We start from the raw sequence: 13746 nt of genomic DNA, 5'->3' as shown, positions 1-13746 counted from the left end.
CAGCACATTTGACTGTGGAAGTAAGAGAGAGATGTGCTGCAAGAGGGCTAGGGAACAGCCTCACAATGACAGTGTTTTTCTCCCCCAGGAATACGAGTTCACGGTGCTGCCCAACGCCTACATGATCCACATGCCGCACGCCCCCAGCTTCGACATCACCAAGTTCCGCTCCAACAAGCAATACCGCATCTGTCTCAAGACCCTGAAGGAGGAGTTCCAGCAGGATATGTCACGCCACTATGGCTTTGCAGCCCTCAAATATCTCACGGCAGAGAACAACAGCTAGCACAGCAGAGCCTCTGTGTGGGTAACAGGGACGCCGGAGGGAAGAGTCGCTCAGTGTTTGGGGCCACGTCTTCTAACTTCGAACTGAGAAATACTTTCTGTTTTTATATCACACTCAGCAGTTCTAACAGTAGAAATTCGAAGTGACATATCTTCAGATTGTGCTCATTTGACCCTTCCCCAACTACTCCAGGCCTTTCAGCTTTAGCGTTTACGAGGTGTCAGCGAGAGGGGCTGGCCATGCGCCCAGCGCGCCACCAGAGGTGGGAACTGGGCAGGGGCTGGAAATGCACTCTGCTGTCTTAAATGCAGAGCAAAGACAGACCTTCGCAGTGTAGGATTTCATGTTGCTATTTAATAATTTGACATGCTTTTTATCTGTAAAGGAAGATCTTCGGGTCGCTGTCCTGTGAATTTCAAATCTGCACTACTCTAAAAGGGAACTTTGCCCTGTGAACTCTCACAGGGGCCCTGTTAACATGGATGACCTTGTTAATGCAGGATGAGCCAAAGGTCTGAATCAGCCTTGAAAATGAAGGGGACGCTTATCCAATACTACACTTCAGAGAAGTTGTTTCACTGGTTTAGGTGTATACATGATATTGGTTGGTCTTTTATTCTCAAATTAGTTGTTTTATCAGGAAAATCCCCTATACCCCACCCTGCCTTTTCCCCAGTTCTAAATGCTGCTCCTTTCCTTGCTAAGGAAATGTCTCCCTTGTGTTTCTTTCCCATCTTCAGTTCTGGTGGTCCAGTAAAGAAGATCAGTAGCTCTGCCAGAAAGTGAACAAAACTTGTCAGTGTAAGGTCTGTTTTCACCAGAGCAACTTGTTTGTGTGTGTGTCTCATACAATAAAGGGCCTGGCTGTAACTCTGTCTTTTTTAGGCAAGAGTTGGATTTTGCCTGTAAGGCACTGTGTGGGGGATATCAATTTGTAGGCTCTTTTCTTAGTCCATGCCCATTCATGGAGGCATTGGGCCTTGGGCTTTATGAGGACTTCTTTGCTGAACAGGGAATATAAACTCATCAACTAGTAGCCTTGGTGCTCTCCTGCTGCCTGCTGCAAGGTCTCAGAACTACTTCGTTAAAGGAGTTTATAATTAAAAGGAGCAAAACTGTCAGGAATAAACTCCCCATTCGAGGGGGAGAAAAGAATGTGTTGGGAATCTGAGTGTGAGTGTTTGCTTGAATGTGGGCTGCTCACATTCACAACTTCGGTACACACAGGAGTATGCTGGAGGGCGAACAGGAAACCTAACAAGCAAAATGCAGAATACGAGACACTGGACTTTTTACCATTTTCTTTATTCTTCAGTATTAATGTTGTGTTTACATGGGATGAAGAGGTGAGGTTTAATGCACTATCCCCTTGCAGGGCTATTTGTAATTTCTGTTGCAGTGTTAATAGAGAAAGCAGAAACAATTCAGTGAGAAATGCATCTGTCTCCCTGCCCCCAGATCCCCATGCAACCACGTGTACCAATACCACTACCTGAGTTAGGAGATGGATCCACATGGCATTCTGCTCACTTCTTTTCCATTTTGTTTTTCAGCCACTGGACCTTCTAGCTGCCTCCCCACCTCATCCCTCTAGCGCTTGGTTTTATTTCTAACCTGACATTTCATGGGAGCTATCTGTTATGGTGGAAACCATGCCGTTAAACCAGACATTTAAACCACAAATATCAGTTCATCATGCTGTGCACATAGAAGAAAAGCCAAAAAAGGCAACGTCTGTGACTAGAAATAAAAAAGGCTATGTGTAAGAAAAGCCAAAAAAGGCAACATCTGTGACAAGAAATAAGAAAGGGGCGGGAGGCTATCACCTTTTTTTTTACCCCCTGGGAGTGTTAACTGCATAAGAATACATCACTGCTACATTTTCCAAAGTGCTTTTCTTCTGTTCTTAATGGCTCTCTGTAAAGATTTACATTAAAAGCTGGGAAGAGCTGGGAAACAATGAAATAAGTGCTTGGTCCTGGCTTAATATATATATATATTCTTTGAAAAAAACCCCAAATCTTAACTCCCCAAGTCCTCTATTGCTCACCATTAAGGGCTGAGGTCACTGCATATTGAGTGGGAGAAGAACCCTGCAGCACAGAGTCCTGTTGATTGGCTAACATGTAGAAAGGGATCAAAAGCTGATCCTAAGAGAGGTTAACACTGGTTGAACCTACGTGCAATCTCCAGTCAGTGTTTCAGTGTGGCCACCATTATGTTGTATAGATATTAAAACCTTTCATTTCCAGATGTACATTTCTCTCCGTCATAACGACATTGCCGAAGGATGGAGTGGACTTCCCTGCAGCAGCGTAACCTGTAGCATGGACATCTACCTTGTCTGAATGTGCCATTGTCAACATGAACATTATTCTTTCCTTGGTGGTCATGCAATATGGATAGGGGAACAGGGAGGTAATTGTTTGCTACTTGCCTATCTCTACAGTGAGTCATGGGATCTCCTGGATAGGCCTAGGTGTGCTGGTTGGTATAATCAGCTCAAGGGTTGGTAGGAGGGTTAAAGAGCCCCTTTCTTTCCCTTATAGAACACTGTACTGACTTGTATCTGTTACATCATGTTTGTCTGTGTCCTTCATAATTTGGGAGTTGTGACTCTTGGGGTTTTTAACCAATTTCCATGATAGCAAATTGGAATTACCTATCTGGCTGTAACTGCCAGGGCTCCTCCAACACCATGAAAAAAACCTACCACCAACAATAATGAAAACCCCCAACTCAGTTTAACACTGACTGTCTTCCAGTCTTCTGCTGTAGTAGGTATTTGCTAGGAGCTTTGTTACTTAATTCTCAGTTTTCTCCTGAAATCTTCGAGAAATATCAGATGAACCTGGTGACTTAAATGCCTTTGATTTATTGATTTGTTCCACCAACTTCTCTCTTGAGTCTTCAGTCTATGACTTCTCCTTATCTTTGATATTTGGAAAGTGTGAGTCTCATTTAGATATCACTCCAGCACCCTCTCTGGTGAAGACTGATGCAAATAAATCATTTAGATTCTTGGCAATGTCCTTATTGTCTTTGTTACTTGTACTTGTTGGTTGGGGGGGCAAACTAGTTTTCTCAGGTTTTCTGCTTTTGGTGTGCTGAGCAAATGTGTATTTTAACTTTTAACTTCCTACTGTTTGCTCTTCAAATTCCTTCTTAGCTTGCTCAAACTCCATCTTAACCATTATACCTTCCTTTCAGCTTTACAAAGTTTTGATTTTCATTCTCTGAAGGTTTCCTATTTGGCCTGAATAACGTCTAAGTTTTCCAGTTTAGTCACATCAGCATTTGCTTGTCCATATCTTCCATTTATCTAAATGGATACCATGCAGTATGGCTATTTATATGCCCTTTCCATTTTCAAACTGAGGATTTAAGTTGTTCTTTTCTTTTCGTGCAGGGCCACTGATTCTTTCTTTGAAATGAAAGAGGGGATTTTAGTTTCAAATTTTTACATTGAATATCATGGTACTAGTTTTTGAGGGTTTGCATTTTCCTCTTGAACCTTCTGAAATGCTAACCTTTTCCCAGTCAAGGGATCAGAAATAAAATGGCACACAATTGTTTTGTTCTTCTAATTTGGCCTCTTACCTTGGCACACGTTCTTCTGTCTCCATTTTCACCCTGTGCTCCAAGACGCTGACACACAGGAGTCACTGCAAACTTTTCATTCCCAGAGCCTGAACTCTGTATTCCCCAGCACCTTCTGACATCCTACCACATTTCAGACATCATTATTATTTCCAATAATAATCCACTGGCTAGCACCCAGTCCTCCTGTTTTCTTCCCTTTGAGTGACAGGCTTTGCAAGTTTAAGGTTTGGGCAAAGCACTTGCTTTTACTTAATGCCTTATTGAAACCCTCTCATATGTTTCCATGATTTCTCTGTGTTGTCACAGTTTATACCTTCAGATGTCTAGCTGTAGTTCCCATCCTATCATTTCTGGCTAAGGGTTATCTACTATTTGGCTACCTGGCAGAACTTGGCCTGTCTTCACTTATCCCAATTAGTCTTCCATATCTATCAGATGTTTTTTCAAGTCCTACTGTAGTAATTCCTTCTGACCATGCTAGTTTCCTATGTGATCAATCTGGTTACACTTCATAATTTACAGGCTTTTTTTTTCTATTTGTAATCATCTTGGACTCCATGCCACAAAGGAATTAGCAGCTGTACCTGCAGATCCACTGCTTATGTTAGACTGAGTATCACATATGCTCGCGTTATTCCTAAAGCACTGATTTTTAAGCTGGCAGGCTTCCTGTGGCTTGTATGTAAACCACAAACTCCATTTTCCTTTCACTGCAACAAGGAGAGGCCCTTTGTAGTGTTATTTGCAGTAGCTGTTGCAGTGGAGTAAGCTCTGTGTTGGAGGAAAAAGCACAAAAACCTTGTCAGGATTGTAGCTGCCGTTTTCTCTCTGCGGGGGAAAATCAAGCCCTAGCACAGCTGAGCAGTTTTATAAATGCCCTGTGCAAAACACATTGCACATGATTTTCTGGTGGGTATAATCATCCATCGTCCAATTAAATATGAAAAATACATTTTTAATGTTCTCATTTTAACATGCAATTCTATCCAGAAGATAATGCATTTCCTTCTGTGTCTTGCCAGTTTCCCCCATTACTCCAGCCTGCCTAATAGCCCCATCTGGTTTTGGCTGAGAAAGATTAATGAGCAGCAGCACTGGGAATCCTGGTAAATCAGCAGATGCATTACTCTTAGGCATTGCACAGGACATTCCTTCCTCCTCTGCCAGGTACTGTATGGGCGTTCTTCAGGTTTCAGTGCAGCAGCAGGAGAATACAGCCAGCTCAGCAAGTGGAGGGAGCGTCATTGATTATGAACTTCAACAAGATCTAATATGTAAGATGGTGGAAGTGCTGAAAAAAAGAATGTATCTTTGTTAGCTCCAAAAAAATGTTTCAATTTTAGGAAAAGAGAGCAGCTAAGTTTTTGCAACTCCAGTAAGTGAGCCTGGAACAAAGTCACTAGCAGACAGTGACTGCAAATAACCTAGTATTTCCACTGCAGCATTAAAAATGAAGTATTGATGGCTAAATGAAGCAATTTTTTACAGTAGCAATTCATTATGTGTATTTCAGTGAATTGGGGGTTGTTTGAATATTGTTACTTTAGTTCACAATATTAAGTTTGGGAAGGCTTTTGGCTGTGCACAGCAAGTTATTGCTGAAGAAATGCATACAAGCCTGGATTCAGAATCACCTTTCTTGAAAGGAATTTGTTTTCATCAGTAGTTCTACATTCCCAAAACAAGACACAAAGACCTTGAGGCTTTCAAAAGGAGCTCCATACATGTCGGTTGTCTGGGTCATGTGCCTCTTGCAGCTACTTGGGATATGGGATTTGTTTGCCCTGCAAAGTAGAATTGTTCTGATTAGCTGAAAATATAATCTGGAAATTATAAAGCCAGCCAAATATTTATTTGTGTGATGGATGATATGAATATATTTGTCCAGACATTTTAATGGCTACTGCAGTGGAAGTGTTGGCTTGTTGAGGGTGTCAGGATGCAAAAGATCTGAAACACAGACTTTTCAGTCGTTCTGGGCTATAGTTCCCTCTCATAGGATGAGAACAGCTTCCTGACTCCTAGCTAATTACTGTTTCTGTAGGGTTAAAATGTCCTAAACCTCCATGGGAAGTCACTGTGCAGGTGACAAAGGCTGTATTTGAGCTCCATGGTCCATTGCCATGAGATACAAAATTTCAATCCTGAAGAAATAGATCTGACCTAAAGGTAATTCCCTGTTCAGGCTTGTAGACATTACTCTCGCCAAATATATTCAAGAAGAAGTCCTCAAACACAAGGCCAAGTAATTCAAGCCAGGCAAAGCCTATTCCTCAGTATTATAGCAAAATAATTCTTAGACAATTGATGTGGAAATTTTCAACATTAACCATCATATCACAAGACTCCTGCTAAGGCCACAAAGTCAGTTAGAGGATCTGAAATGTCAAGTTGCTGGTGGAGCTGGTGGTTTGCTCATCCAACTTCTCTGTCCCTGGCACATGTGTAATAGCACATGGTCTCTACACCATCATTTGCAGGGTATTTTTAGAGGACTCCTCTTTCATTCTATGCACAGCATGGATGGTACTCAGAGAATGAAGCAGCTGGGTGATAACTTCTTTTTACTTTTGCTCTCATCGAGCTATTCATAATATGATAGCTGCCTTGATTCAGAGCAAAGTCAGATTATTTTTTGCCTTTTTTTTCCCCAAAGGATAGGTTTAAACTGTGATTTAGGAAAATCAATTGCCCCCTGTGCTCTCAGGCTTCCTGAGTAGAATTCCTGGGGCTCTGTTCTACAGGCTTTTCTTATGTGGAGGGATCCTATAAAGCTGATGGAAATTGCGCATTCAGAAGCCTTGTAGGACTCACCCCCAGCCTGTGAATACTAAAAGCTGCACATGCAACAGTGATGAATCCCAGCTCTGTGCAAGCTTGTCTGCTCCATCTCTAGGAGCACTGTAAAGGCTATTGTCAGTCCGTCAGTAAGCAGCAAAATGACAGAATAAATAATTGGGAGGAGGGTGGTCATGAGGGATTTGTCTCAAGCAGGCAAATTTCTAGAGGCATGGAGAAGAGGCATCCTCAGAAAAACTGTTTGTAGTGTCTATGGGTTGGTCCACGCAGCGTTTCATAGCCAACACTGACCAACACGGCTTACTGTAGTAAATTCTATGGGTTATAAAATTCATGAAAGTCAGCCCTGAGATTAAACCATCCTCAGCTCAAAGGTGTTTAATTTGTTCCAGTTCTTTGGATTCCCACATTGCTCCTTTGGTGATCATTAAAAAAAAAAAAAAAAAAGGAGAGGAGAGAGAGGAGAGAGAGAGAGAAAGAAAAAGAAGGGGGGGGGGGGGGAATCTAATAGCAGCTTGACAACAGTAGGAGTCTGACTACCCAGCCTTTCTTACATTGTCAGCACTGAGGTCAATGGTTGGGGCAAAGCTGAAGTTAGTGAGGTTCATAGAATTTCTTCTTTTGATTTGCCTGTGGATCTGTTGTTCCAGCAGTGCTCTTCAGTGATGCTATAAGGAAAGGAAAAGCCATCCAATGCTGATTGATCCATGAACTCTTCATCCGCTTGGAACTAACCACCAGCAGCAGGAAAGAAGCCACACCACTGTCTGCTTTGAGGTTTTTTAGATGACAATAGTGAGTTCAGTATGAAATCCATTACTCTGCTGATAGACTTTGCTGAGCCTTTCTGCATTTCAGATGTACGCTGGCTGTGAGTGCCAGAGGCCCCTTGGTGTTAGGAAGAGATGGGACTCAGCAGTTTACTGTTTCAGAATGAGAACAAGAGATGTGTGTATTTTTCCCTCAACACCTTGCACACTGTTTACTAATTACATTAGCAGCAATTGATCCAGCTATGCTGAGGGTGTTCAGCTTGGGCAGTAAACTTCTGCTGCCTATGTGTATATGAGAATAGACAGATAACAAAATGATGTTTTCTGTCCATAGCTTCAATGACTATTGTTATACAGGTTCAAATGGCTCATGGAGAGGTTCCATCTTCTACTTTTCACAGCAAAGGCAGTCCAAAAAATCATAATGAGCTCTGTAAAGGCTCACAAAGATTAACATTCACAGAGATTCATCAATGTGAAATATCCACGAAGTTAACCTGCCAGCTTTTGTCACGAACACAGAGCACCATCATCTTCTTTCCGGTTAGATTTCAGAGAGCAAAACAAGTGCATGGAATAAGCAGAACTCTGAATCAGATCACTCAAGACACAAATATGTTACAATTTTTGTTGCTTTCACTCCCATTTTCATACGAGAAAATAACAGTCTGCAAAACTTTTTAATTTTCTTAAGCTGGTAGACCTTTCTTCTTTATCAGTCAGACTTGCGTTGTCTGGGGTGAAGAACCAAACTGAGAGGTCATTGAGATGTCCTCAGCACCACTTTTGTGCAGAGAGAGACTTTCTTGTAGCCTGGGGGGATTTTTCTTTCCTTTGTGCTATCGCAGGTTTTATTTCTGTCTTAGCAGTGTCTCTTCCAGTAAGTATGAAAGAATACTGGCTTGTGCTAGACCACTGTGTGAGTTCATTACTAAAACAATGTTTCTGGCACGGCACCTGGGCCTCTGCACGAATTTATTCTGCAGAGGTTTTTCCAGTTTTAATCTTCAAGCCTACACCTGAGACAAAATTCAACCATTTGAAGCTGCAGGAATGGAATTATTATTCTTTGTTTTGTTTTCAACATATTCATATTGTTCAAACTTTTCTGACCCCCACACCTATATACCTCCCAGACAAACAGGAAGGAGAGTCATTGCAAGTAATGCAGGGGGGTGAAATCAGAAGCATTTATCAAGATAAGTAACCTGCTCAAGCCATAAATCTTAGCACAAGGTTGTACAATTTACAAATTGGTTACTATATGTGTAGGGCTCTATTTCAGGATCTGTTTTAGCCCATTTTGGGGTTTTCCACTTTTTCTCCACATTCAAAATGTGCTGCACCCCTAAATCCATGCTGCTGTCAGCCTTGGGTAGGTGTTGGCAGGTGATTTAAAGACGCCATAGACAGTTTCCCCAGTGCTGAAGTATAGAAAAAGACACCTCTGTAGTCTCAGCCCTCTCTACTGCTAGGAACAGGCTGGCTCCCTGAAAACCAGCAAGAACTGTTTTTAAATGGAAAAAAAAGGTCAAAACAAATACTTGGGCTGATGAGGAAGAGGAGATTGAGAGACTTAGGCTTCTAATACCACTACTGCCAAAGCAAGGCACATAGATTAGGACACGACACCTTACTTACAGCTTGGTAACCATGCGTAAGATGACAGTGGTGATTATGTGTGACTCTGGAGGAAACAAAGACTTTAGAATATTTGACACAGAGCATTTGAATTGCCTTTCACAAAGCTGTCTCCCAGTAGCCTAATCCCCAACAGGCAAGCAGTAACAAGCATAACAAGTCTACAAAAGTTCCTTTTCCTTCCAAACTTACTATGGATCATGTTGCCATCACTTAGTCTGTTTCTCCACCCTACAGCAGAGGATCCAAAACCTGAAGAAAAGTATCACCAGGCATTATAAATACCAAATGTACAAATACCAAATGTACTTTGCAATGCCAGAATTCCTAGGTTTTTAGGTGCCCAGATGTAATCATTCAGGCCCAGATTCAGCCCATGCAACTTGGCAGCTGATTGAGACCCACGGTGTTGTGGGTCTCCTTATTTTCCATTGACAGTCAATGGAGTGCAGAGGGTATTTTAGTTCACCACAGCCCTATGTCACCTCTTGCTCTCTGACTAATTGAAAAAGTTACAGGGCTGATGATCCCCACACAAGTGCCTCAGGTGTACACCTGCCAAAAGTAACATGGGAAAAATCTGGGCCACTGAGGATCAGTTTTAGAGCTACCACCTTCTCATGTGACATTGCAGGTGTCAAAATCCCCTGGAAACTGAGCAGTAAGAGCTACAAGGCAGCTTACTCAATATTAGCTGACAAACTTGAAAACAGCAATCTATCTGATGGAAAATGTGTGGGCAGATCAGCCATGGGAGAGGAGTGATTTGCAGACTCCAGAGACTGATACACGTTGTGACAGACAGCTTGTGCTAACAGCCAGGAAAGCACAAAGCTGTGTGCTTCATAATGATGGTTAAAATATCACCCTCAGCATTCATTGCTGGTCAAGTTGTGCAACGGTCCTTGCACTGCATTACCGCTGTGCTGCTCTGTCAAGAGCAAAGGCAGTATTTTCACTGTGTCATCCAGCACTGTTGGCAAAATACAAGTAAAAAAAAAATCCATCAGAAAGAATTAAAAACAAACCAAAACAATCCCCAACCAAGCAACATCAACAAAACAAACAAAAAGAACCAACCCACCAGCAAAAGCCTTTAACTTGTGTTTCTTCTGAAGATTCAAACCTCATTTATTTTCTGTCATGATCCCGGTGATTTTACTTTCTCCAGGGGAAAAATGGGATGTTGTGACCTTTAGAGTGAACCATGCATGAAACAAGCCTTGTAATTTTCTTGCAGGACTTGTGGCACTGAAGGGTTTTGAATCTCCAACTCACCACCCTGTCATCATGTTACCTGACTGACTGGCCTTCTGCTTGAACTTATACTGAACTCTTCTGTTTCTCTCCCCAGGTTGGGGAAAGATCCTTAAGTAATGTTTCAGGAAAGAACAAAGACAAATGGGTCTTTCCTTTTGCTGCCCCATCTCCAAAGCACCTTCCCCTTCCAGAGTCAGACTGAGGCAACTGGCATTTGATACAAACCACTTAATATACATGTATGCATCAGTCCCGTGTGTAAGTTTTTTAGGTAACAACTTTATTGGGGGAAATACTGTTTAGATTTTGTGTGTGCAAAATAAATGGCTTGTAAATATTTCAAACCAAAACAAAACAAACCAGGTTAATTTTCAGTTGTGCAATAAAATTGTGGAATAATCCTCTCTGTTCCTTTCCAGTGTCTGACTTGACATGTGCTGGTTTCAGGAGCATACTGGCTGTTGTTTCTTCAGATGGAAACAAGAGAGGTTGTGGACTGATTTGTTTTCACCTGAAAGCTTTTTATTACTTTTTAATTGTTCATTGCCACTCCCTTAAATCTGGTTTATTCCTCCAGCTCTAGTTCAATGAGACACAAGGCTCTTCCCACTAAAGACAGGTGAGTCATTATCTGCTCAGAGTCAGTTACATGTTTATCTGCTTTTCTTGACCTTGACCTTCTTCCTGCTGTTGTCTTTCTGTAGCCAAAGACAAGACTTTGACAGATGGTGGGGGGTGGGTTTCATTCAGTTCCTATTTAAATATGACAGTAAGTACATGAATACTCTACAATGAATGACACTTACTACCCCCATGGAAGCAAATCCAGCTAACAGGTTAGTATTGCAAATGCTTTATCTGCTAGGTGGAAGTGTGGATTTTCCATTATATAGGAGTTCTTTTCTTAATAACAGAAAACAACTACACAAAAAACCAGGTCTTCACTCTTCTGTTAATGAACCCTTGCTGATAGGTTTTTCAGGTGCTCAAAGCTCCTCCCATAATCTCACAGCTGGTATACCCTTTAATGCTAATAAGTAGAACCATAGGAGTACCGCTCTCTTCCTTACTCCTTCCTTTCTACTTGGTGGCCTAAAGCTTCTCTGCAGAACTTCATTGTTGAGATGGGACATGGGAGCAAGATGCAAAGACAGGTCAGCTGCATAATTCTTTATGGTCTGTTTTGTGGTTTGATTTATTTATTATATTTTTTTCTAAGCCAAAATTCAAAGCAGAGTCTACTGTAAAAAATGTGTTTGCTGCAGATACCAGCACAGCATTTACATTTGTAGGGACCTCATAAAGAAAAGGATGTCCCTGAACACAGGGTATGAAGCCTCTGTCACAGACTGATTAGAATATGAACAACAAAAAATAGTGTAAGTTGGGAAGTTAGCTGAGTTTCTTTGTTTTCAAACAATTACAGAATCAAATGGATTTTGTGTGATACAGGAACAGGCTGGGAGTCTAACAGGAGTTAGAGCTTTGGATTCATTATCAGAAACATAAATACTTGGGAGAAGGATATATACATATAAATAGGTAGAAGAAGAATTCACAGAAAAGGAAGATGAAGAGCTGGAAATGTGCAAGTGGGAGTTTGATAAGCTGAACTCTGCAATCACTGGGGAGAAAAAGAAAACCTGCAGGTGTAACTCCCTTGAATTTCCTGACTCTGCAGCAAGGCAGAGCTGGCTTGCACTGGGAAATGAATGATTGAGCAGGTGCAAGAAGTGAATGGCATTAACTGTGTAAATAGCAGCTGGTTTTCAATAACCAGGCTCCCAGAAGGGATCCTCTGCCTATGTCATTTCCATATTACCCACAACCCTTCCTATCCATCCACCTCTGACAAATCAGTAATAAAGAAGAGAATTCCTTTAGGATTTATGTCAAATGTTAATGCTGCAGGACAGATGCAGTAGGGCAGATTACAGTGTGTTTACCCTGCGGTCAGAAGCTGTGTCACCAAAAAGGGGCAGGTTGAATTCCCATGACTGACAGAGTGATATAGGACATTACCCATTTCTGTACCAAGTTTCTCCAGGCTCTTTGCAGGATTCCCAGTGGTCTTTGGGTAACCACATTCACCTTCAAGCTGCCTTATAAAAAGAGTTAAGTAGTGACCAGGTCATACAGACAGATGTGTGGGGTGTGTGTATTTGCTGCCTTGGGAATGTTATGCAGCTCAGGAGCAAGGTGTTAGCTGGGGATGCTGATAAGAGTTCTGCCACAGACTTAGCCATTAAAATGGCATAAAAGAGAGCTAACAGTCTCCCTAGTTTGCTGCTTGAGTTTCTGCTTCAGGTTTCCACAGATGAAATCTGGCTATCATTTCTTTACTTTCCTAACACAAAAAGCATAGTCTACTTTTTCCCTCCTTTCTCCCTCTGCCCCAATTATCATAGAATCAATAAGGTTGGAAAAGACCTCAAAGATCATCAAGTCCAACCTGTCACCCAACACCTCATGACTACTAAACCATGGCTTCAAGTGCCACATCCAATGCCTTTTTGAACACCTCCAGGGATGGTGACTCCACCGTCCCTGGAGATGTTCCACCAATTATATCTCAAGAATAACTATTGCCTGATGATAGTATGAATCACATGCTCTGTATCATCACCTTATAGCTCTGTATGTAGCTGTAAGGTACCTACTGTTCATGGGCAAAAGAAAGATCAACCTCAAATTCATATGTCAACATTTGGATTTCACAGCCCAGGTGCTGGGAGAGCCTGAAAATTCAGTCTTGGTAATTTTTTCATTTGGACATAAATAAAAACATAGTTATATTCATAGCAAAGCCAAAAAGGGTGTGGCAGTTGTATCAACTGCTTGTGGTGCAACCTGTAGCATCAGCTGGTCACTAAATAGCCTTTGGGTACCAGGGGAGAAACAGCACATTGCTGACATTCACCCTCGGTTTGGCTCCGGAGCTAGCAATTTCAGGCAGTAAATGGCAACACCCTCTTAGAGCTCTCACTCCAGGCTTTTGCTGATAAAGCTTCTTCCTGTATGTTGAGTTCTGATTTTCAAGGTTAATTCTGCAATTACAAGTGCTGTACACCTTTTCTTTAAAAAAAATAAAATAAAATAAAAGGCAAGTGTTTTGAAGTATCCACCAGGGAACAGGATGAACAACTCTAATGGGTTCAATTCATCCTCTGCTTCAGGGCATAACTCCAGTTCTTAGAAGCAGTTGTTCCTCTTTCCTGAACTACACAGGCAAGTGTGAGACATCCATATACAGTAGTTGCCTTTCCTTTATCATGCCCTTGGATTATTCTTTCACTTGAGGACTCCAATGTATTTCTTGCTGAGAGTAGCTCTTTCATCTCAATTGCAGGGAGCAGCCTACTTGTTGCCACCCTGTCAGTTTCA

General features: G+C 41.8%; 2 protein-coding genes across 4 annotated transcripts in view; both read left to right on the top strand.

The window, feature by feature from the left end:
• The window catches only part of LARGE1 (LARGE xylosyl- and glucuronyltransferase 1), a 296670-nt gene extending 289500 nt beyond the window's left edge, over positions 1-7170 (top strand). For both annotated transcript variants that reach the window (XM_068142337.1, XM_068142338.1), the window contains one exon: positions 89-7170. In XM_068142337.1, the coding sequence (XP_067998438.1) occupies positions 89-286 (198 nt within the window). In that variant the 3' untranslated portion in view covers positions 287-7170. The remainder of the gene's footprint in view (positions 1-88) is intronic.
• A 4260-nt stretch (positions 7171-11430) lies between these two features.
• The window catches only part of SYN3 (synapsin III), a 261375-nt gene continuing 259059 nt past the window's right edge, over positions 11431-13746 (top strand). Inside the window, exon 1 of one of the 2 annotated variants that reach the window (XM_068142332.1) lies at positions 11431-11516. The gene's annotated coding sequence lies outside the window, so the exon portion shown is untranslated. The remainder of the gene's footprint in view (positions 11517-13746) is intronic. The other variant, XM_068142330.1, reaches the window with a different exon arrangement.

Source organism: Melanerpes formicivorus, unplaced genomic scaffold (assembly GCF_026170545.1).
Source record: "Melanerpes formicivorus ecotype bairdi unplaced genomic scaffold, bMelFor1.0.p_v2 SCAF_8, whole genome shotgun sequence".
Taxonomy (NCBI): Eukaryota; Metazoa; Chordata; class Aves; order Piciformes; family Picidae; genus Melanerpes; species Melanerpes formicivorus.
Note: the sequence above shows the minus strand (reverse complement) of the source record. Positions and strands in the feature narration are given on the sequence as shown.